The 26,037-nt window shown below is 35.7% G+C and overlaps 1 protein-coding gene across 21 annotated transcripts in view; it reads right to left on the minus strand.

The window, feature by feature from the left end:
• The window catches only part of LOC107590532 (pleckstrin homology domain-containing family A member 5-like), a 176,310-nt gene that overhangs the window by 73,278 nt on the left and 76,995 nt on the right, over nt 1–26,037 (minus strand). For 20 of the 21 annotated variants that reach the window (XM_016279317.1, XM_016279316.1, XM_016279315.1 and 17 more), the window contains one exon: nt 3,978–4,061. In XM_016279317.1, the coding sequence (XP_016134803.1) occupies nt 3,978–4,061 (84 nt within the window). Of the gene's footprint in view, nt 1–3,977; nt 4,062–5,364; nt 5,475–26,037 lie in introns of those variants that run through there. The other variant, XM_016279320.1, reaches the window with a different exon arrangement.

Consider the following 26,037-nt stretch of genomic DNA (forward strand, 5'->3'; position numbering starts at 1 on the left):
GTGTGTGCGTCTGCGAGTGTGTGCGTGTGTGTGTGTGTGCGTCTGCGAGTGTGTGCGTCTGCAGTGTAGTGTAGAGAACAAGTTCGGACATTCAAACAAATCCTGTTAAATTTTCTGATTTGTAATGTTCTTTATTTTTTATAAATTATTTATTGTTCTGGCAGCTCAAGTGGCACTTTATTTTTAAAAAATGTCTATATATTTGGCAGATGTAAAGCATACATGTGTATGTTTTTTGTGTAAGTCCATTTTTATTTTATTTTATTATTATTATTATAACAGCTCAGGGATGTTCAAGGAGCAAAATGTTTGTGCACTTTCTAAAGGTTTTAGTTCTGTTTTTGAATAAAGGGTTGGAAATGAACGCTTTTCTTGCTTTTTTGTTTTTTATCCGATTCATCGATTAATCGAAAAAATAATCGAAAGATTAATCGATTATTAAAATAATCATTAGTTGCAGCCCTATGTGTGTGTAAAATAAACAAATAATTGGTCTAGTGATTTAATAACATTTTTGTTTGAAGATTTTTTAAGAAAAAAATAATTTACATTAGATTAAATAAAAGTACAGATAGTGTGCAACATGTTTAAATATTTAAATTAAAATAGTTTAAAAATATTTTGGTTATATGAAAGTCTAAGTTACATTTTACTATGACTATTTATTATTACTACTTTTCAATTGCATGTCATGTTTAAACATTTTTGATTTACCACTAAACCCACACTTTCAATCATAATGAAAAGCCATTATGACATTATTATGACATCACATTATATAAATGTGATTACTAAATTTTTTTAATAAAATATGATATAAAAATGACAAGGAAAAAATAGATAGATAAAGATCATTAATAAACTAGTAATAAAAAAAATTTATGGACGTTTTTAAATATATTTTTCATTTTAAAACTATTCAAAACTTATTAAAATTGTTAAAAATATATTTTCTTTTAAAAATGTGAATTAAGATTTTTAAAAATAAAATATGATATAAAAATAAAGAAAAAATATTATCAATACATTTGTAATAAAAATTAAGTGTTATAATCTGGAGTTCTGAACATTTTTAAATGTAAAAACTGATTTTGTGCAAAATTAAACAAGAAATGTGGGGAAACTCAAACTGCTATATACCTTTTTTTTTAACAATTATTAAAAAAAAATGTTTGAAAATCAAATGAAAATGTCACATTTTACTACAACTATTTATTTTTACTACTTTTAAAATGTTTAGATTTGATTGTTTTAGCACTAAATTCAGACTTTCAGTCTTAAAGCATGCACATGCATTATAAAAATGTTAATACAATTTTTAAAATAAAATATTATCTAAAATATAAAAATCAAAATATTAATACTTCTGTAAATTTAGTTTGAACATAAAATTGGAACATTTTAATGTATTAAAAAAAATAATTTACATTAGATTAAAAAAAAAACCTAGGGTAAATGTGAGAAGCGTACTGTGGAAGTGTTTATTTTCTCACAGTAGTTGAAGAAAGACTCAGATATGACCGCACAACTCCACGCTCTCTGATTCAGACACCCTCAGCTCAACCAGTGTCTGTACAGACACACAACTGACAATTCATATATATTCTAAAACTGATTTTGTGCAAACTAGAAGACAAGACATACTGCTGTTTTCAAACGGTCTCTTGCAGTTGGCTGATATGAGGCGGATGCATCGATCTCAACAACCGTCCATACTCTGGAAACGTTTATTGTCCGGCTGATTAAGGCAAATCTATGGCCTTAAAATGCAATGCAGCTTAAAAAAAACGAATCTATGACTTGACAATGGGGAATGTCCAAAATTTCAATTTCACGTCTAATTAAATACCTCAAACCCCCAAAACAACTCAATCTCTTACTTTCTCCTGATTTCTTTTGCTAGCCACCGTTTTCTCTCTAAATCTCAGCAACAAAGCAATCAAAAAAACCTCTACAAGATCTTGAGGTAAAGGAAAACCCAGACGTTTCAGATGGAGACATCATGTCATGATCTCTCACAAACACGTACACACACCTCAGAGTGAGACTTTCTCACGCCGTCGGGTAAAGATGCGTGTAAATCTCATTAACATCGACTTCACAGACAAGCAAGATAGAGGTGATCATTGAAACAGGTAGAAATAAGGGACCTGCCTTCAGAAGTTTGCCTTCTCTCATTATTCGCTGTGTTCAGTCCTCTCTGAAAAACACTTCAGATTCAGCTCACTAAATCAATAATTCACCCATAATGAAAGTACATATTTATATATATATATATATATATATATAAAGGTTTTAAATAGTTTTAGTTTACAATACTACCTGGAATATGGTGCAAAAGTCAATTTTACAGCTTTTTTTCCTCTCATCTTTGGAGGTTGAAAGTGTCTGTTGTATGGAAAAGGAGCAGGAAGCATTCTTTTGTTTTCCACAGAAGAAACAAAGTCAAACAGACGCAAATCAAATGCAAATATCTGCTGCACAAACGTTTCTTTCCGAGCCGGATCGAGGCTCTCCCATCATCTGTTCAGAGCGAGAGGATCTGAAGTTTATCTGCGGCAGCGTTTAGTCTGTATCTGTGAACAGGGACTGCAGAGACTGGATAAACGGCGGCGGAGGGAAGCTGTTGACTTTGCCAGAGGACGCAGGAGAAAAGGAAGGAGAAAGAGCGTGATAAAGACTAGAGATGTGTTTGACAGCGGTTTGAGGGCAATTATCAGGAGAGCAGCTTGCGCTGGACAGGAGAGGTGAGCTGTGAAGAGGAGCAGAGCTGAAGAAATCAGCAGTCCGGATATACTATATACTCAGCTCTTCATTAACCGCCGGCCTGTTAATTGCTAGTGGCTTTGTGTGAAAATGTGGGGGTGTGTTGACTAATTAGTGGCTCACTCTTTTCAGATGCGCACACAAACAGTAACACGTTATCCATTAGCAGACGGACTGAGAATAGCAAAGCTTTCGGAAGAATCTCATTTAAAAAAAAGGTCAAGAAAATATTTATATAAAGATATAGTGATTTTGGGGTTAATATGATCTGCATAAGAAGTATATATACACTATGCATAAATGTAAATTATGTATTTATGTAATATACATTTATATATGTATACTGCAACTACATTTTTTCATCCTAAAATCAAAGCAAATTTAATTAAAATCTGCTTTGTCAAAGTAAAGCATCCAAAAATCAAAGAAATTATATTGTACACCAGTGCAAAACACTCACAGAAAATACATAAATTTAAATTATTTAATTTAATATTATACATATATATATATATACACACACACACACACACATACACATATATATGTGTATATATATATATATATATATAAAACATATTAAATACATGAAGTATGGATAATTATAAATTGTTCAAACTGTGATATCAGATTTCTGATAACATCCACCCAAGTAAATATGTATACATTTATAAAATTCATAAAATAAATAAGTGATAAATTATTCATAATGTCATAAAAACAGGTATAAAAAAATAACATTCTAAAAAGAAATTGTGAAAAATATATATTACTTTAGATATTAAAATAAATTAATTAGAGAAATAACTTTTAATAAATATTAATAATAAATAACCCACTGTATATATATATATATATATATATATATATATATATATAATTATTTTTTTCCTGACCATATTTTTGTGAGATTCCCTCATGTACCCATCAGTCGACTAATGGAAAATAATAATGCCTTTTTGTGCCGAGTTACCCAGAAAAGCAATCTTTTGACTTGAATGAGGCTTTATCTCATTTCTATGTTTCTTTACACCCGCTATTAACCAATATTCAATACACCCCAAAACATTACTGTCCAGTTTCTCAGTGATATAACAGCAGAGAAACACATTAGGCAGCATGAATGTGATCTCTGTGTGAAGTTCAGACAAAGCACTCTGCTTCTGACTCGATGCTGCAGGAAACTGGAGAGAGAGAAAGAAATGACTCACTGTTCGTTGACGACAAAGATGCAGTTGTCTTGCGAAGGAACGCCTGTGACGGGATGCTTGCAGGTCACCTTTCTCTCATTGTGACTGTAGGAGAGAAAAGACACAGGAATTGTAGGAATTAGAGACATGTGAGACTGCTGTTCACACTTTCACACTCGATAAAGAGCCATCTGATCGTTGAAATGATTGAACGAGCCACAGGATTCACGTGCTGCCCTGCTGCTAAAGATCAGACCATCTGAACAAGACAAGAAGATGGAACATGGTCACCAACCGAGAGGAGAAAACCATGGCACAGACTGCAAACTGTTTCGCATTCAGTGTTATTTTCATGCAGCGTCACAACAAACATGTAGAATTTAACTGAGGTGTTGTCATTTGTGTAAGTGGCTGCTATATTACAACAGCACTGAGCACTTTTGGTTGATTTCCTGAAGTAAAAAAAATATATTAAAAAAAAAGTGAAAAATTATTCATAATTTGAGTAAAATGTTTTCATTAACAAAACTAAACCTTTTACTAAAAACACAAACAATAAAATTATTTTAAAATTATTTTAAAAAAGTTGTTTGAGAAATTAAAATAAATTATATTATATATAAAATGTATTAATATTAATATAATTGAATAAGAATACATAATTACAACATATACAGGGCCTAAAATTAACACTCGCCAAGCGCCAAATGCAGTATATATGCAGCAAATACTTTATATATAAAGTAATGATAATAAAAAAAATCATACTGTGATATCTGATTTCTGTTCCACCCCAGTAACTACTTATTAATTTCTAAAATTTGTAAAATAAATAAGTTAATCAATATCTGATTTAAAAAAAGAACTTAAAAAATACATTATAAAAATACATTATAAAAAGAAATTATTTCACATATTAAATTATAGCAAATGAGACAATTATAAAAATATTAATTATAATTACATTAAAATAAATTATAATAATTCTAATAAATAGACATTTATAATAATAAATATAGAAAGCAATGATAATAAATGATAACGATAAAGTCAATTAATAATGAGAATTAATTAACGTCCACCCCAATAATGATTTATTTAAAATATTTATAATAACATTTATTAAAAACAGGTTATTATTTATAAACACACACACACACACACACACACACACACACACACACACACACACATATATATATACATGTTTGACCAAGATGGTCAACCAGGTTGACGTCAGCAACACCAGCAGCCACCTAAACCAGCTCTGACCAGATAGAATCCATGTAAAACCAGCTCTCGCCATCAGAATCTGCTTTTAGTCTGATTTCCCAACAGGACAGAGTCAAATATGATGTAAACACACACACACACGCACACACACACAAACACACACACAGCTACACACCTTGAGCGAGGGGTGGTGCAGAACTTCAACATATCTGTCTGTCTGTCAGTCTCTCCTGGGGCCGCCGGTGGCTCTCTATCGCCTTCTCTCTCTCTCTCTCTCTCTCTCTCTCTCTACTCCTGCTGTTTATCACCAATCCAAGCATGTAGTCAGTGCTGCTGCTTTCAGCAGTCATATGCCCCGATCACAAGAGCATGCAGACTGGCATACACCCACCCTCTCCGTCTCTCCTCTCCACCCTCTTCCTCTCTGCCATGCGGCGCCGACGTCTCAATAAATACAATCACGGCCGCAGTCACACACAGACAGAGCTGTGAGAGGACAGAGGAGGCCGTTCACAGCAGTGATAAACGCTCAGTCTCACATGGAGAGTCACAGGGCTGCTGAGTAACATGTGGACGGACTGAGGCATGCCTGTCAGGACATGCTTTGAGGCGAACGAATCAAGGTTGAGGGGAACTTCACAAAACACTCACATGCATTAAAGGGGTCATATGATGCGATTTCAAGTTGTCCTTTCTCTTTGGAGTGTTATAAGCTGTTTGTGAATAGATAAGATCCCCAAAGTTGCAAAGACTAAAGTCTCAAAACCCAAAGAGATATTCTTTATAAAAGTTAAGACTCGTCCACGCCCTCCTAAAACACGCCCCCACATGTCTACTTCACTGTGTGGGAAGATTTGCATAACGCCGCCCAAATGTTCACGCAAAGAAAGGCGGTGTAACTTTATTGTTGCTGCCGCCGCCATGTCGTGGAGACACTGTGCTTCTCGTTGTGAAAGCGAAACTATTTTGTTTGGTCTTCCAAAAGAGGACACGACTAGAAATCAGTGGTTAAGTTGTATTTACAACACTGTTCCAGAACAGTCCAACCCAAATATTCAGATGTGTGCAGTGCATTTTATGGAGAGCAGACTACAATGCTGGCTGTTCTGACTCACAGACTGCAAGTATGTTTTCATATTTAAAGGATTTGCCACTGACGATTCAAACGCGCGTTTTCGGCAGTGTAGAGTAGCGCTTGTTGTTTGTCATTTCTCCGATCACAAATGCAGACATGGTTTTATGTTTACGCGGCGCGATGCAATGTAACGCGTAAAAAGACAGTATAAGTCATTATAATCTGTAATTATGTCCCCACTGGATGCAACAAACGCCTCGTTTATAATGGGTTTTAATGTTTATGTCTCCTCGCTCCGGGAGACGGCTTCACAGTATGGTGAGGGGCGTAACATTTCCGTCACACGCTTGAGGTATTCGGCCAATCATAACACTCTGGATAGCTGGCCAATCAGAGCACACCTCGCTTTTCAGACTTTGTAAAGCTTTGTAAAAATCGACACGTTTCAGAAAGGCGGGGCACAGAGGAGAAACAATAATGTACAGTATGTGGAAAATAATGTGTTTTTTTAACCTTAAACCGCATTAACACATTGCATTACACCAAATACACAAAATAATGTTCTTTTTAGCAACGTCATATGACCCCTTTAATGCGTAAAATTCCCAGGACTTTACAAATAAATTCAGCATATAAAAAAATTATATTTATATTTAATAAGTAAATGCATCACGTATAAGGTGTTAAATATATCACCTTGCATGATATATTTAACACCTTATACGTAATATATTAACTTTTTTTCTACATGCATGCATTATAAAATCATTCATAATTTTACTAAAAGTTTTATTATAAACATAAAAAATTAATTTATGTAAAAATTCAGAAAAATCTGTTGTTTTGTAAATTAAAAAAATTATATTTTGTATAAAATTATATAAATGTTAATTATTTATATGATCAAATTATTTCGATTTTTATATTATAATTATAACTACATATTCATTACAATTATTTGTTTGTGTGTCTCTCTCTCTCTCTATATATATATATTTTTTTATTTTATTTAGATACTTTCTCTTTATATATAGATCCATGGGTCTTCTGTGTCCTTTTGTGCTTCTCATCTCGAACTCTGCTCATTTGAAACCTGCCGAGAGCGATAGGATTGGCTCCATTGATTGATGACAAAACGTTGGATGCTGAAACCGTTTGGGACGACTATGCTCACGTTTTCGGCACGGTTTACTGGTTAATTTATTGTTGCCAAGGCAACACTCACTCTGGAAGGATGCTAATCACTTTACCAACCCGCTTTTCAATCCATCATCTGTCCGGTCGCTCGCTGTGCCTGTGTGGGATTCTGCCTCTGCTGCGGCATCTTATTTCAACAACTTTACTTAAATATTTTCAATAACCAAACAGACTACCTTAAAGGGGTGGTTCAGTGGGTTTTTTTCTAGGCTTGATTGTGTTTATGGGGTGCAGTCTAACATGTGTTAATGCTTCTTTTTTTAACAACGCTTCTTTTTTTCACATTATTTACCTTTATTCCACACCGCTCTGTCCCTTCTCTGAGAAACGTGCTGATCAATTTCCTGCTTTTATGAAGTCCCGCCCTCAGAAATAGGCGATGGGCTCTGATTGGTTAGCTAGCCCAGTGTGTTGTGATTGGCTAAACCACCTCTAGTGCGCGTCTAAGCGTCCCGCCCCTCACTTCAGCGGCATGTGCTCCGGTTGTATTGTAAACAAAGACGTCGTTAATATCGCTTATCAGTTTGAACTCGATTGAGAAGCAGAGGATATTAGTGAAGAGGATCTTGCAGAACCTGTGCATGCACGGCTTTTAATGGTAGGCCTATGTTTTTTGTTTGTTGTTGTCTCATACTTTTAGATATGCTGTTATTTGTAAATGCTACTGCTTATGTTAGCTTTTATATACGGTTTTATCCTGATTAAAGCTTTAATACAGTATGGCAACAAAGAGAGAGAGATGCAGAGCGTGTGCAGAGCAGGGGGACGCGAGGAACATTATTAAGAACCGCTGCTTTAGAACATTTTGAAACTTGTGAATCCATTAGAATCATTAGAAGACAGAATCGCAATTCATATATGAATGGATTTTTACGTGCACCCCTAGTTTTCTCTTCCTCTTCTCTAAAACAGTGCAGCATGGCCTCGCCCCGTTTGCTGCCTTTTCCTGGGGGCGGGGTTTATCTGGGTTTGTGATGTCATGAACCTGGGAAGTAACTTGTTGTAGTCCCTACCAGCCATTTTTGTAGGCATTAAACTGCCAGAATTTTAAAAGACGATATCTCCGTTTGCATTGAACTTTCAGCTTCGTAACTTTGCAGATATTGTTTATGCTCAAACAGCAACATTACACTCTAACTAATGTTAAAAAAGTGAAATCGCAATCAACCACCCCTTTAAAATTTGTGGAAACTAACCAAACCTTTCAACTAACTTGGTTTAAGGTTTAAGTTAGAGGCAATTTTAAAATGCATCTGTCCTGATACTCTCAAACCTATAGAAGCTTTTCTGCCACTGAATAAAAAAGGTAACTGTGACATCTTACAACTCTGACTTTTTTTCTCAGAATTGAGTGATATAAACTCACAATTGAAAGTTATATTGTCACAAAAAAAATTTATTTGAAAAAAAAAAAGATATAAACTCGCAATTACAAGTCAGAAAAAGTCAGAATTGTGATTTTAAAAAAAGTCAGAATTGCAAGACAAACTCGCAATTGCAAAAAAAAAAAAAAAAACGAGAAAGAAGTGAAAATTGCGAGAAATAAACTCAATTTGGAGAAGTCAATTGCGAGAAAGTCAGAATTTGCGAGAAATAAACTTGCAATTAAGAGTAAAAAAGTCAGTATTGCAAGATACTGTATAAACTCGCAACGCAAGAAAAAAAGTCAGAATTGCAAGATAAAAAGTCGCATTTATCTTATTCTTATTTTTTATTCAGTGGCAGAAAGAGGCGTCCATACAAACCTCACATAAAAAGTGTAATCAACAACAAAAAAATCTAGAACATATCATAATAATACATATTAACAGCAAGCCGTAGTTAACACTCCTCCACACTGTAACAGAGGAGTACATGTGACACGACATGGTACACTGTGTCACGTATAGACAGCTGCGGGATGGCTTCACGCATACATGCATGAGCAGATCGCATTAAAATAGTCTCTCCGTGTCACTCAGAGGTGTGTTTGGGTGAGGAAGACACACTTGACTTGTTTCTGTCACATCGGCGATCACCTAAGGGCTGCATCTGCACTCTACCTCTGCCAGGCCTGCAGGGAGCGCAGATGTGCCGGAGAACAGGTGGACTGCTGCCAGACGCCCTAAACCTTAAAAGCACACAAAGACATGCATCAGAGAGATGATTTAGGAGCGGTCAAGGAAGCACACGTCTTTACGAATCTCCTCAACATGACGGCGCTCTGAAAGGCTTTTTTAAGGTGTTAAACACTATGCAGATTGAGTTTCTTGACATCAGGAGACACGTTTGCACAGACGGGTTTCTAAACTACATACAGCCAAAAAACGCATATTTACATGGTAAAACACATACTCTACACTTGTATCCACCTTATTCTTCAACGTGGCAGTAAGCCGATTTCTGTGAATGTGCTGCTGTAGGGAAATAGCGAGAAGAATAACAAAGTGCAGTTGCAGTTGCAAACCAGTGTGTTAATAATTAAAATAATACATTAAAATAATATGGTAAGACACCAGTTTGCAATATCAAGCAGAAAAACGAGTTGTTTTGTACAGCTAAAAATAGCTGGACGTGGATGAGACCGGAAGCCAGACACATTAAATTTACAAATGGCTGCACACACACTCTTACAGGAAAAATAAGGTGGATAGCATTGCATTTTTTTTTTTACACTATATGGTTTCATGCACCAAAAACAGTCATTATTTAGTTTGCATCACTGTCTGTGAACACATGCAAGTTACAGATGTAATGTAAGTGGTTTGTCATAAAAGTCAATGATAATTCTGCATATTGCATATGATTAGAAATAAATAAAAATTTAATAAACAAATTTATAAAAAAACAAGTATTGGCAAAATTAATTTTAAAACATAGAGCATAATAACCATTGTAAGTTGCAAATGCAACTAAAGTAACTGCAATAATAGTATATCAATATTTATTTACTTTATGCAATATATTACAATATTGTAATATATAGAATGTTTATATTTCTTGGCATATGTAGATATTTAATAATGAATGTTTAATAATATATTTATATTGAATTATTATTTATATAAATTTATTTTAAAATGTAAATTCTATTTAACTAGAATATTTAATATATTATTTATTTATGTTAATTTGTATATAAATTATGTACAAATGTGCAGTCATGTGCTAACTGACTATTGTAATGTCATGTGATTATATATAGAAATATACATGTATAAAATATATATAAATATGTGACCTTGGAGCACAAGAGCAGTGTTAAGTCGCTGGGGTATATTTGTAGCAATAGCCAAAAATACATTGTATGGGTCAAAATTATAGATTTTTCTTTTATGCCAAAAATCATTAGCATATTAAGTAAAGATCATGTTCCATGAAGATATTTTGTACATTTCCTACCGTAAATATATCAAAACTTAATTTTTGATTAGTAATATGCATTGCTAAGAACTTCATTTGAATAACTTTAAAGATGATTTTCTCAATATTTAGATTTTTTTTGCACCCTCAGATTCCAGATTTTCTAACAGTTGTATCTCAGCCAAATGTTGTCCTATCATAACAAACCATACATCAATGGAAAGATTATTTATTCAGCTTTTAGATGATGTATACATCTCAATTTCGAAAAAATTTTGTGGTCCAGGGACACATATATAAATGTACCCAAATATATATGCAAATATATGTAAAACATATGTACAAATTGGCGGCATATGCTAATTAACTGTTGTTATGTCACATGATTATTTCTGAACAAGCTATTTAGATTTAACAAATCTGGGAGGAGCAGAAACGTCTGCTTTGAACAGCTTGAATACAAATGCAGTGAAGCCGAGCTTGTTTTGCTCTCGTGCTCTTCAAAGAGACTGTACGGTTGCAGGGTGTACTTCATTTGATTAATGGGGTAAAGCTAGTAACATCAGTACTGGAGAACAGAGCGGTTGATGGCTCATTTTCTGCTGTGTCATTGTGGAAGCCTGCGGCGGCACTGGGAAAATTGCTGAAAATCACAAGTGCCTGTTTGAGCTTTCACAGAGCTTTGCTTATGTGATGATATGCCCAACGTGGAGCTCATGAAAGAGAGATTTCTGCGAAGCGCCAGACCGTCTAAAAACAACTGTGTGGAAATGATCGGACAGGCCGGTGTATTCACTCAAAACCCTGTTGCACACAGATATACATATAATGCATCAAGAACGGGCGCAGATTTGGCAGCAATCCAAGTTTTTAGATGGAAATTGAAATAAAATCAACAAGTGTTTTCCACGGTTCCTTCGCTCTGACTGCGCATTGATGGCAAACAAGCACATTACAAATCACACTAATTGGTTGTAAACACAGTTTGTCAAAGCACAAGCCACAGGCTAAGAGAGAGAGAGAGCAAACAGAGAAAGAGCGATCATGACAGGAAGTGATAATGATTTTAAAAGGGAAGTAGCATGTTCCGAGAATCAAAATAAGGGGGCAACAATTTAAAAACAGGTTTTCTATTAAGATGGTACTGTATACTATATAATACTATACTATATAAATAATTTGATCATGACCGAGATACAACTATTTGAAAATGTGGAATCTGAGGGTGCAAAAAAAATCAAAATACTGAGAAAATTGCCTTTAAAGTTGTATAAATGAAGTCCTTAGCAGTGCATATTACTAATCAAAAATTAAGTTTTGATATATTTACAGTAGGAAATTTACTAAATATCTTCATGGAACATGATCTTTACTTAATATCCTAATGATTTTGGCATAAAAGTTTTTTTAATAAACATTAACTGAAATAAAATAATATTATGTAAAGATTACATTACAAAAAAACAAAAAACCTAAACATATATATATATATATATATATATATATATATATTTACATAATTAATATTATTTTATTTCAGTTATTGTATATTACATTTTTTAGTTCATGATAATAACCCTAGTATGATATAGTGAGGATATGGAGCTCATACTTGAAAAAAACATCACATTTTTATTTAGAGACCCAAACTGAGCAAAAATATCTTTATACAGCGTACTAGATTATGTAGAATACAGTAAACTAAACGCAGTATATAATGTGTGCTAGTATTCCATTCTGAGCGCAACCATTAATTCATTTATTGAATAAAAAGGCATGAGATGCTGTCGGTCCAGCCATTATGATAATTAAATGTCCATATGGTCCCAGAACACTGAATAAAAGGTGGAATAATTGACGTGACCCAGTGGCTAAATTTAGCTTCACATTCTCTGAAAGGTTCTTGTGTAAATAAACAATGCTCTGCGTTCCTGTGGGCATTCAAAAGCTCAGGGAGAAAATGAACAATGAAGCGTTTGCTCCCGGCGGGGCGTCTGCCATTCACACGTGCTCTCTGTGGCCCGCAGCCGACCTTTCTGAAAGACCAGCATGCCCTCGCACCCTCCCATTACCCTCTCAACAGCAGAGCTTTCCAGAAGAACATTCCCTTGACCTGCCCACGCTGATGACTGAAAGATTGAGCTGGAAGAGAGTTTTTGGCGATGGAACTTAGATGATCATGTATGCTGTGGTGATTTTCAAAGTCAAAACACAAGGGAAATGCTGATTAGTAGCGATAAGGCCAATATTATCATCATTTTTAAAGGGTTAGTACACACAAAAATGAAAATTCTGTCATTAAGCACTCACCCTCGTTTTGTTCCAAACCTGTAAGACCTTCATTCATCTTCGGAACACAATTTAAGATATTTTTGATGAAATATGAGGGCTCTCATAGACAGCAAGGTAACTACCACGTTCAAGGTCCAGAAAAGTACCAAGATGATCGACAAAGTAGTCCATGTGACGCTCGCATCATGATACTGTCGTGAACGCACGTCCAACATGTGGCGTAGTAGAGACGAAAATGTGGAATAAAGTCGTTATTTTTGTTTTCTTTGTGCAAAAAAGTATTCTCGTAGCTTCTTAACTTTACAGCTGAACCACTGATGTCACACGGACTACTTTGTCGATCATCTTGGTACTTTTCTGGACCTTGAACGTGGTAGTTACCTTGCTGTCTATGGGAGGGTCAGAGAGCCCTCATATTTCATCAAAAATATCTTAAATTGTGTTCCGAAGATGAACGAAGATCTTACGGGTTTCGAACAACACGAGGGTTACGGGTTTCGAACAATTACGAGAGTAATAATTAATGACAGAATTTAAATTTTTGGGTGAACTAACCCTTTAATTATTAGCATCGGCTGATCATTTTCTTTTCTGCCGATAAGTGAAATGTCCAAATTCATTTTCAACGCCAAAATCAAGTTTGGCAGTATGGGAAATGCTGATACTATTTAACAACGTCGTTTGCACTGCGCTCTTGCGTTACTTGATCTTTTTATTTTGGTGCGTCAATCTGTTGAGTTACTTAGTATAGAAAATTATGATTCGCACTCACGAGAACAATCTTCTTTTTTCTTTTATTTCCCATCAGTAATGAATGTAAAATAAAAGAAAAAAGAAGATTGTTCTCGTGAGTGCGGATCATAATTTTCTATACTAAATGCTGATACTAAAAATTTGGTAAAAATGTCAAAATGGCATTTCCAGAAATATCTGAAATAATTTTCAATGTCAAAAGCAAGTTATTCAGGACTTTGCTGTACCAACAAATGGATGTCATGAATCAGGTCTTCACAAGCAATTTGATTTGAAACAAGATATTCAACAAGAAAAACTTAATTTCTCTATTGGAATTGACTGAATTTTGAAAGTTGGGTATTTAATATTAGAATGGAGCCAGATTTGAGTGCAACTATGTCAAAGAATGGCTAAAAAGCTATTTGGCTACCGGTTATCATTATCCAATCAACCGCAAGAATAATTTTTTTTTAAATTCCTCCAAATATCTTCTTTTGTGTTCAACAGAAGAAAGAAACTCATACAGGCTTGCAACAACATGAGGGTGAGTAAATGATGAAAACGTTTTCATTTCTGGGTGAACTATCACTTTAAACAAGACAGGCTATGTGAAGCAAATGTCTAAAAATCGTATAAGTTCTCAAACACTATTTAGAAGGACATTTATAAGAGTATATAAACGCATGAATGAGATTAGCCGTTGCTGCCAGTCTTAAAGCTAATGATGCATTTCAATTTAAATGAATAATATGAATCATCTCTGGCTGAAAGAATCTCTCTCTGCCATCATCCGATCTGGAGGCCCAACTCGTAATTAGTAAATGACTAATTATGAATAAATATGCCACACATGTCGTCCGAAATAGAGGCCGTACTCGTTCATTGTGAAGCATTCACTGTTTGAAAGAGATACCGGCCCACTGCAAATGTCAATGTGATGATAAAATCTTCATTTAAAAGTCTCTGAAGAACAACCAGCGGAGAATAAATGTTCATGGCATTCACATCTAAGAAACATCACACGCTTGGGGACAGTTTAGGAAAAAAAAAGCACCCAATCCTGGACAGGCTTATCTTATTAAGAAAAAGGGCCAATGTAAGCCGCCCATGGAGAATCTACGGAAGCCGTTTCAACTGTGCAAATGGAAAGAAAGTGCAAATCCCCTCATTTGTTCCTTAATCGGAGAGTAATTCGTTCAAGAAGTCTGATTCCAGAATAAGTGATTGTACATTTCATAAGCGGGTTAACCAAGGCCAATTTGGGAGTCTACGGGGGGTCACAGCACAGACTGGCACGTGGCACAAAAGACACTAGCACTTATTAGGACATGTATCATGCAATTACCCATTTTTACCAATTAAATAGTCAGCCAGCTAATGTTTCCCATATGCAAATAATAATAATGGTCCAAATTAAACGAAGTCCATTCACTTATAAGCTGTTTTAAGAATGTAAGATACTCCAGTTTCATTTACTTTCACATCAAAGCATTAACTAGTGCTAGAACTAATCAACTAGTCAGTGAAACTCTTTCAACGCAACTTCTGGAAAGAATTGTCACAAAACATTCATCGCCTTATGACATTGAGTTGCATCCGATAGCACTCATACCCTGATGTTAGCATTATAATAATAAAGATTAGATTATAAATTATGCATGAAAGTGAAGAAAATCTATTGAAAAAAACTAACAAACAAACAAACACTGTAAATTAGCCTAAGATGCTTTGTTAATCTAAGCTTGTCTGTTTCAAAGGGGTTTTGGGCACTTTGGACCAGCAAGCTAAAAACCAGCTTAGCCAAGGTTTTGCACAATAAAATGTATAATTTTGTGGTCAGTAAGATTTTTTATTATGCTCACCAAGGCTGCATTTAATCGTCTAAAAATACAGTAATGATGTGAAATTACAATGTATTACAATGTGAATATATTGTAAAATACAATTTATTCCTGTGATCAAAAGCTGAATTTTCAGCATCATTACTCCAAAAACAGTTGTGCTACTTAAAGGGGGCATATGATGCGATTTCAATTTTTCCTTTCTCTTTGGAGTGTTACAAGCTCTTGGTGCATAAAGAAGATCTGTAAAGTTGCAAAGACTAAAGTCTCAAATCCAAAGAGATATTCTTTATAAAAGTTAAGAGTCAGCCACACCTACCTAAAACGGCTCGTTCTAACACGCCCCCACATGTCTATGTCACTGTGTGGGAAGATTTGCATAACCCCGCCCAAATGTTCACGCAAAGAAAGAAGGCGTAACTTTTATTCTCGCTGTAGTATTGTTGTTGCCGTCGCCGCCGTGTCGTGAAGGCGCTGTGTGCTTCGTTGTGAAAGCAAAACTACTTTGTTTGGCCTTCCAAAAGAGGACGATATCTGCTTCGTCATGCCTGGAGCTGATCCGTGCTGGTCGCTGAGGAAATACATCAACTTTGCACTGTGGATCGCCAGATCGGCTTTCACCGTGGACGAAGCAGAGTCAAGCCCGGGGTCGTCACATGTGGTTGACGCTGTGTTTCGTTGTGAAAGCGAAACTAGTTTGTTTGTCATTCCAAAAATGGACACGACTAGAAATCAGTGGTTAAGTTGCATTTACAACACTGTTCCAGAACAGTTCAACCCAAATATTCAGATGTGAGCAGCACATTTTATGGAGGACTGTTTTCTGATCCTGGGAGAGTAGACTACAATGCCGGCTGTTCTGACTCAAAGACTGTAAGTACGTTTTTTTTTATATTTAAAGAGTTTTTATATTTTATATATTTAAAGCAAGTTTTTTTGGGCAGTGTAGAGTAGGGCTTGTTGTTTGTCATTTCTCCGATCACAAATGCAGACATGGTTTTATGTTTACGCGGCGCGATGCAACGCGTAAAAAGACAGTATAAGTCATTATAATCCATAATTATGTCCCCACTGGATGCAACGAATGCCTCGTTTAAAATGGGTTTTCATGTTTTTGTATCTTCGCTCCGGCCGGGACACGATATCACAGTATGGTGAGGGGCGTAACATTTCCGTCACACGCTTGAGGTATTCGGCCAATCACAACGCACTGGATGGCTGGCCAATCACAGCACACCTCGCTTTTTCATACCGATGAGCTTTGTAAGAATCGACATGTTTCAGAAAGGCGGGGCATAGAGGAGAAACATAATGTACAGTATGTGGAAAATAATGTGTTTTTTGAACCTTAAACCGCATAAACACATTTCATTACACCAAATACACAAAATAATGTTCTTTTTAGCAGCATCATTTGACCCCCTTTAATATTTTTGTAGAAACCTTGACATTACTATTTTTTCAGGATTCTTTAATGAAAATAATGCTCAAAAGAACAGCATTTATATATATATATATATATTTTTTTTTTTTTTACTTTTTTATAAGATTATACATGTCTTTACAGCCACTTTTGATCAATTCTTGCTGAATAAAAGTAATCATTTATTTTATAAAATAATCTTACTGACCTTAAACGTTTGAATGGTAATGTATTTCATTACAATACATTAAAATCAATCATTTACAAATCATTGTAATAATGCATGATTTTTCTCGTGTAAATGATAAAAGATACATTGTTTTGTTATAGCAAACATACTTTGATTCAATTTTGTCGGAGCAAATAATGTTAACAGTGCACACTGCAGGATTTACATTATTAGCGTTTGATGTATGCATCAGTTACACAGTAAAACTCCAAAGCACCATTATGTGCAATACTTATTTTGGTGTAGAGTTATTTTAAAAAAGTGATGTTAAGTACTGCATGTAATCTAATGTGCTTCATAATGTGTTGATTGCACCTGCTCCTGCAATCTCCAGCACATTACATCACCAACACAGTCAGAAAACAGCTTGATAGAGCTGTCAAGTGGTTCCTCCCCTGCGAGCACAAAAACACACAGATTCGCTCATGTCTGGCACAGGCGGCCCGGCATTGGTGTTGCTAATAGTAACCGCTGCAGATGGCTGTTGTGTCAGTAATGGCAGGTCTGTATTCTGGCTCTTTAGCCCTAAAAAGCATGACAGGAAGTTCGGGAAAAAGCAAAACAAGAGGCTCATTTGGAGGCAGATGGGCTGAAAGAGTGGCTCCCACCGAGATGCTTCAGAAAGCATTGAACCCGATTCTGATCGGATAAAGGCGCATCGCTCTCAGAAAACCCATCCAACGGTTTGTTTCTTCCAGCTCACGATTGCCCACGTGCTGATTAGAGACGTGCAAATGAACGACGGCATGCAGGACTGTCAGTAAATCTCAATTAAAAGCACAAGTGTGAGTGTGTGTCTCCAGGAGAAGCTGATAGAGCGGCTTGTTAGTCGCTGAACGTCTGAAGTTTTGCATGAGCAGATGTGGTGAAGAATAGGGCCTATTATTCTCCTGCGGTAATGGCCTTAAGAGGGGACGTTCAAGAGGGTGTCGGGCTTACAGTGCACAAGCATATGTCATCTCAGACGGTGGCAGAAGGGAAAGAAAGATTAAATACCCAGCTAATGCATAGCATGACGCTCGACCAACTTCATTAACAAAGACTTTTGGTCATGTCATTATTATAACAGTTATATAATATACAATTATTATAACTATGTTTCAATAATTGTTCTAATTCAAGGAGAACAGAAAAGTCAACATCACAGCTATAATGATAACGACACAAAAGAATGATATTTTTGGAATCACTTAAATCATATATACATATTCTGAGCATATCATTAACAAAGACTTTTGGTCATGTCATTATTATAACAGTTATATAATATACAATTATTATAACTAAGTTTCAATAATTGTTCTAATTCAAGGAGAACAGAAAAGTCAACATCACAGCTATAATGATAACGACACAAAAGAATTATATTTTTGGAATCACTTAAATCATATATACATATTCTGAGCATGACAACAGCTGCCATCTGGAAGCATAATGAAGCCCTGATTTACGGCAGGTTGTTCAGCAGAGAGAGAAAAATACATGACTGAATCTCTTCTAACTTACACAAATCCATTTTTAGTGCAAACAGCCAAAAGTAGACAAAAGTAACTCATGCATGCATATTTAAAAAGAAAAATGTCAAATTTATGAATCAACATTGATTTGCATTGCTCAAAGCAGACAGTACTTGTTAGCTCAACAGGTTAACTGACATTTACAATGGGTTAATAAGCAGAACCAAATGACAGCAGCTTTGGGAATAATTGGATCAGCCCATTACATCATACTGGATTCAGCTGGTAATGTTACTGCATGAAGCATTAAATACTCATCTGCTAATCAAACACACCACACACACACACACACACACACTCAGTAATTCATCTCACTGTGCAGAGGCAATCCATCAGCCTTCACATCTAAAATCATTACCGCAACACACGGGCATGCAAACCAAACACGTTATTTTAAAAGACTTGTGTTGTGTCACTCAGATACTATTACAGTTTTTAATACTTTAAATTAATTAGCAAATTTGTTGTTTTTTTATTAATCTTTTCTATATAGTCTTGTGTTTAATAAATTTTGTAGTGTGTTTTTGTCGTTTCTATGATTTTTGTTTAAATATATCTATATAGTTATTTTTAAAAACAAATATTTTGAATTATTTTTTATTTTTGTATTTTCCATTTTCATTTTAGGTAAACTTAGTATTTTTTGTTTTGTCTTTTTTTTATAGCTCTATATAGTTTGTTTGTTTGTTTGTTTGTTTATTACTTTTACTTCAATTTTAATAATTAGTTTTTATTTTTGTATTTTTCTTTTTTTTGTGGTTTCATTTAAAAAAAAAATTTCATTTGTCGTTTCATTTTTATTAGTTATTGTTTGTCAAAATATTTATTTTTCTGTTTCAGTTTTGTTATTTTGTTTATTTCAGTTTTGTTAAGCAGTAGTTCCTGTTTTTATTTTAACTTTACTTAAATGTTTGTAAATTTGTTGTGTTTTTGTCATTTATTATTACTACGATTATATTATTATTAAAATATGTCCATAGTATTTATTAATTTTTATTTCAGTTTTAGTTTTAGTTCAACAAAAGTTCAACTAAATGAGAATGAGAAATGTTGCCTTGGCAACTAGCTGAAATACACATACAATTATATTTTAAATATAACAAGTTGTTTAAGTGATGAAAATATTTTTTATTGTTTTAGTTTTAGGTAACTATAATAATCCTGTTTAAGACACATAATAGCTCAAAGTTGACATGTTTGTTGGATTACACAGGAATTCAATTATCTGTGTCCTTGCAGTTTATTTGCTGCAAACTGAAAGCTAAATGCCAAAAAAATAATGAATCTAGGTGCTGAGCTAAAGCCCGAAACAATGTGCTTTGTGTTCCTCTGTAAAACAAACATACCATCACCTATGCAGTGCATGTAAAAAAAAAAAACATCACAGACCTTCTCACAAACACTGAGCTTCTGGTCGTGGAATTCCTGCTGCAAAAACAAGATACACGTGCTAATCAGCTCTGCCTCTTCAGCCTCGTTTATGTCCGCTGTTGAGGGATGAATCCTAAAGCGTCTCGTCCACTTCTGAGGCCGAGCTGTGGAGACTGGAGACAGCAGGAGGCTGAGCCCATGATGTCTCAATCCATCTCCCATCTCTCCACACCATCTGCTTCCCATCAAAACACGCATTTAGATCCACTTTCAGGGCTCTATACATCATCTCTGGATCACGCCGGCTGACACTCATGACTATTTGTCGCAACAGATGAAAGTAAAAAGCCACTGCAGTAATATTTAGACATGGTAGATGGTAAGAAATGGGCTCTCAGTATGTTTCAGAGGAAATGCATGACTGCTACCCCATGGAGGAATCATGCTAATGCAACACACTGCTAAAATAAAAACACTAGTCATCAATACTTTTGACATGTTTTCCTTTAAACATATCTAAACAAGTTTAAATGGGATAAATTTACTTTATGCACAATGATATTATTATGATATTAAAGGGGTCATATGATGCGATTTCAAGTTTTCCTTTCTCTTTGGAGTGTTACAAGCCGTTCGTGGATAGTTACGATCCCTAGAGTTGCAAATACTAAAGTCTCAAACCCAAAGAGATACTCTTTATAAAAGTTAAGAGTGGTCCACGCCCCCCTAAAACGCCTCGTTTAAACACGCCCCCACGTCTACATCACTGTGTGGGAAGATTTGCATAACACCACCCAAATGTTCACGCAAAGAAAGAAGGCGTAACTTTGATTCTCGCTGTAGTATTGTTGCCGCCGCCGCCAGCTTGAGGTATTCGGCCAATCACAACGCACTGGATAGCTGGCCAATCAGAGCACACCTCGCTTTTCAGAACGATGAGCTTTGTAAAAATCAACGCGTTTCAGAAAGGCGGGGCATAGAGGAGAAACAATAATGTACAGTATGTGGAAAATGTGTTTTTTGAAACTTAAACCGCATAAACACATTTCATTACACCAAATACACAAAATAATGTTCTTTTTAGCAACGTCATATGACCCCTTTAACACTTGTAAATTATTAAGGACTTGATTGTATCCAAAGTAAATTGATTGAATTGTGTAAACCTGCATATTACATTTTAAAGAAATTGAGATGACAAATGTTTAGTTCTTTGGAATAACGTGCACCAATACATCATTCAAAATAAGATCAGGACCATGTATTAAGAACATAAATAGGGTGAATTTTGATTTCACGTCAACATTGAAGGATATCATCTTCATCGTGGAAATCAATCTGCAGCTTTAGCTCCGTTGGGACGGAGGCTTTGCAGACTGGCAGAACTTTGAAAAACAGATGGTATTATAAGTGCTTGGCCTGAATTGATCTGAACACGTGGCGTCCACACAGATGGGTGTATCTGGTTGCACACTCAAGCCCAACAATGATGTGGGGTGGTTTGGGTCACATTTCTCACTGGAAGTCTCTTTGAAGTTCATAACAGTCAACCACATAAATGTAGCAACACTCTAGCATCGTGGCAGTGAGTTTTGTACGGGCAAACACCTCTCAAATCCTCATTAGCAAATGCATGTAGGCTTGTTGTGTTGGTTAGACACATATATCAGGGGTAAATTATACTTTTAGGCTTGTGTGGAACTGAAGTAAGTATGTTCCTGTAGCACAGCGGAGGGATAGGCAGGACAGAAGTGAATCACGGCACAAACTGAACGCTCCTGAAGGGCCTGTGGCCATTTCAGTATTGATTATAAACGAGAATTGTTAACGATATTGCTAATATCCACACAGCTGACAGCTTTACCTGTCATAGTTTGTTCAAGTTGTGCACGAAATAGACACTGCTTTTTTGCACTTTTTACTTCGTATGTCTCCGTCATTTTCGCTGTCTCCAATGCTGCCACAACTGGATATGCGTTTAGCAGTGCCTTCAACGCTGTGTTTTTTCCACAAAAACTTTGATGTGCATCGTCTCAGTTTATTACGTCAACATAACAAAATATGTGATCGCAAAACAAGCATGAAAAAAGGCGTTATGTGCAAATTTTTAAGCCATAACAAGTAAAGTTATATAGTCGCCAGTGGCGATCTCAGCAAAAACTTCACTTGCATATTAATATTTTTGGTCGCAAATTGCGACTGTTTTAGGCGCAGTCTGGAGCCCTGTATGTGTGTGTCCGTTCACTGACACAGAGGATCCAGGACAGAAAAGGCATGTGCTAGATTGTATATTGGCAGGTTTTCCTCTATTACCGCAGCAGTAGCTTATGAGCACTGACTCCCAGCGATGAAAAGACCTCGCTTGCAGGGTCGGGAGAGGCTAGGCATGGTGAAAGAATGAGGCCGCTCAGCGTGATGGAGAGTGAGAGCTCATCTGTGCAGCATAATTGTGTGCTGCTGACTGCCATGTGCTACGCTCCGAGTGTGACATTGTGCTGCGCGGCACAAAAAAAAAAAACGGCCCATTGTGTGCTGCTACACAAGGCTGTCATACACACGCAACGGCCTTGTCAAGATCTGCCACTGTATCAAAATGTATTATTATGCAAGTTATTCGCCGCCTGCTAGCAGGGTCATACACCATTAACATGACACGTCCATTAAGACAAAACCCTACAGCGAGACTCTGTATGCCATCCATCCTTCTGAAACGGCCTCTGTTTTCTTGCTCAAAGGTCTGAAGTATGTAATCGTAAGCTGATTGGCCACAGCTCTGCTGGATCCAGTCATCGAGGGTTGACCGCGTGGATTTTCAGCTTTACAGATTGGATGGAAATGTGGATGGGATTAGGTGAATGAATGCTTGCAAGCTACATAAACCCTAATTGGTCAAGTGGAGTATTTGGTACCATAACGATTCTTTCCCTAACACACACACACACACACACACACAAGGTATGTAGCTTAATTCATTTGTTCCTGAATTAATGTTTTTGAACGAGTCAGCTGTGTGAATAATTCAATGACTCATTTATAAAGGCAGTCTCTTGTTTTGGTCCCGAATGAATTGGTAATGTGAACAAATCAGTTCAGTACATGATTCAATCTCGTAAAGAGAGTCACTTGTTTTGTTCATGAATGACTTAGTGTTTTAAGCAAACAGTTGAGTCACTGATTCAGTGTTTTTAACAAATTCAAATGACTCATATAGACAAAGACAATCACTTGTTCCGTTCACAAATAAATCAGCTCTTCTGAACAAATCAACTGAGTGAATGATTCAAATGACTCACTCGTGAAGTCACTAGTTTCATCCCTGAACAAATTCATATTTTTAAAAGAATAATTGAGTGATTAATTCAAAAGACTCACCTACAATGTCAAGCACTAATTCTATTTGTGAATGAATCAGTGTTGTTGAACTAATTGATTGAGTACATGATTCAAAAGATTCATTTACAAAGACAATAACATTCTATTTATCAATGTATCAGTGTTGTTGATTGAGTGATGGGCTCAAATTACTCAATGATTCAGTTTTCTTTTTCTTTAAACGAACCATTTGGGTGGATGATTCAAATGACTCATTCATAAAGACAATAGCTTGTTCCATTCATAAATTAATCAGCTCTTCTGAACAAACCGATTGAGCTGATAACTAATCGGTTGGGTGGATAATTCAAAAGACTCACAATCACTTATTACATTCCTTAATGAATCAATGCTGTTGAACATATCATTGAGTGAATGATTTAAAATACTCAATCATAAAGACAATCACTAGTTCAATTCATGAATGTAGTGTTGTTTTTGGCGGCCTGTTTTAATTTTAGTTTTAGTCTAGTCTGTGTGTGAAGCGGTCATTTTAGTTTTTATTAGTTTTAGTCACGTTCATACTCTTTTTAGTCTAGTCAAGTTTTAGACAACTAAAAGTCTGAGCATTTTAGGCTTATTTTAGTCAGAATTATCCATGACTATTTTCGTCTAGTTTTAGTCGACGAAAACTGACGACATTTTAGTCTAGTTTTAGTCTACGAAAATTGTATTTTAGTCTCTTTTTAGAAATGCAATTCTATTTAATAAAGATGAACCCTGACTGGCCGGCCATCGGTCCCTTTCTCTGTGTCAGACTTAACTTTGTTTGGTTAAGTATGATTTAATACTTTGAATTGAATAAAAAATGACAAGGAGGCTAAGCAGTTAATAATAAAATAAGAACAAAAAGAAATGACTAATGAATAAATTGCTTTTTAGTTTTTCGGGTAGGTCTAACACACAGTAGGGCTATTAATTCTAGAAAAAGCTATTATTATCAGAGGACACATGAGCATAACGTTTAGCAAATCAATGAATGAGAGGGCAGCGTTACCAGAGTTGCCCATTTACCACACCTTGTTACAGCACAGTAGGGCTATTGCAAACAGAAACAATACTGTACTTCATCGATGTTTCCTGTCAGCTTGATTTTTGAGTGGACTTTGCTGTTCCGATGAGCATGAACGGTATATGAGTGGAGCACTCACATGGGCCGTGAGCGACTGAGCGGAGCGCACACACATATAGAGCGAGATAATACGCAGAGCGTCACACCACGTGAAAGTAAATCCTGAGCGATGAACTAATTTTCGGCAGCCGGAATTTCAGTGCATCTCTAATTATTGGCGACATTAGAAATGGATATTATATAATAGCTGCTTTTTTGAACATTTTAGCAATTTTAAAATATTAAAACAGGATTTTTTACACGGCACCCCGGTTGGGAAATACTGCTCTAAATAATGCCGCGAGTGGGGCTTGAACCTGATGCAGCCCCTGAAGTGAGAAACAGGAAACAGAAATACAGCAAAATAATAATAATAACGCGACTAAACGAGACGAAATATCGTTATAACATTTCGTTTAGTCTCGTTTTGGTCAACGAAAATGAAGAGACATTTTAGCATAGTTTTTATTTTGTAAACCACATTTGGTCTCGTTTTTATTCGTCAACAATATTGCATAATACATTTAATTATAGTCATCGTCACATGACCAGCATTTACATTGCGTCTCGTCTCATTTTCGTCACGTGATAAAGGTTCGTTGACGACGATATTTAGTCTAGTATTTTAGTATCTAGTAAAAATTAGTTTAATAATTTTCGTTGACGAAAGCAACACTACATGAATGCATCAGTGTTGTTGAACAAATCGACTGAGTGAATGATTCAAATGACTCACTCAAAAAGACAATCACTTGTTCAGTTCAGTAATGAATCACTGTTGTGGAACAAATCAATTTTAGTGAATGACTCCAACTCATTTAAAGACCTACTGGTGCATTCTTACCTGCAGAAAGATTCACTGTCAAATCACCAAAGTAGATAAATGACTAGCAAGGATGCTCATCCAGGATCGTGTCCTACTTGTGTAAATCATGTTAGGATATTGGGATTACTGCATATTAGATCTTTATTCCTCACTCTATGCTTCATTTGACTGCACTATGTGGATGTATGGTGGTGTTTTATGAGCAATTTACATTTAATGCGGCTTCTGTCTTCACACCCCAATTCACCCTCGGGGACCAATAAACTATGTCTATCCATCTACATAAGAAAATCCATGCTAAAGTGCGGGCACTTATGCTAGACACATCCAGCATAGAAAATCAAGTCTGAAGGAATCAGTCAGCACGCTCTGAAAGATCAGGATTAAGATGTGTTTTTTCAAGACTAATTAAACACGGGGAAATCAACAGCTGCTGTTTGTGCTTTCCTAGTAATTAGGGAAAAGAAGGGCAGAGGGAGAGAGTTGACACGACCGAGGCCGGAGAGATTAGAGAGAC

This window comes from Sinocyclocheilus grahami, unplaced genomic scaffold (assembly GCF_001515645.1).
Source record: "Sinocyclocheilus grahami isolate Dianchi unplaced genomic scaffold, SAMN03320097.WGS_v1.1 scaffold129.1, whole genome shotgun sequence".
Classification (NCBI taxonomy): domain Eukaryota; kingdom Metazoa; phylum Chordata; class Actinopteri; order Cypriniformes; family Cyprinidae; genus Sinocyclocheilus; species Sinocyclocheilus grahami.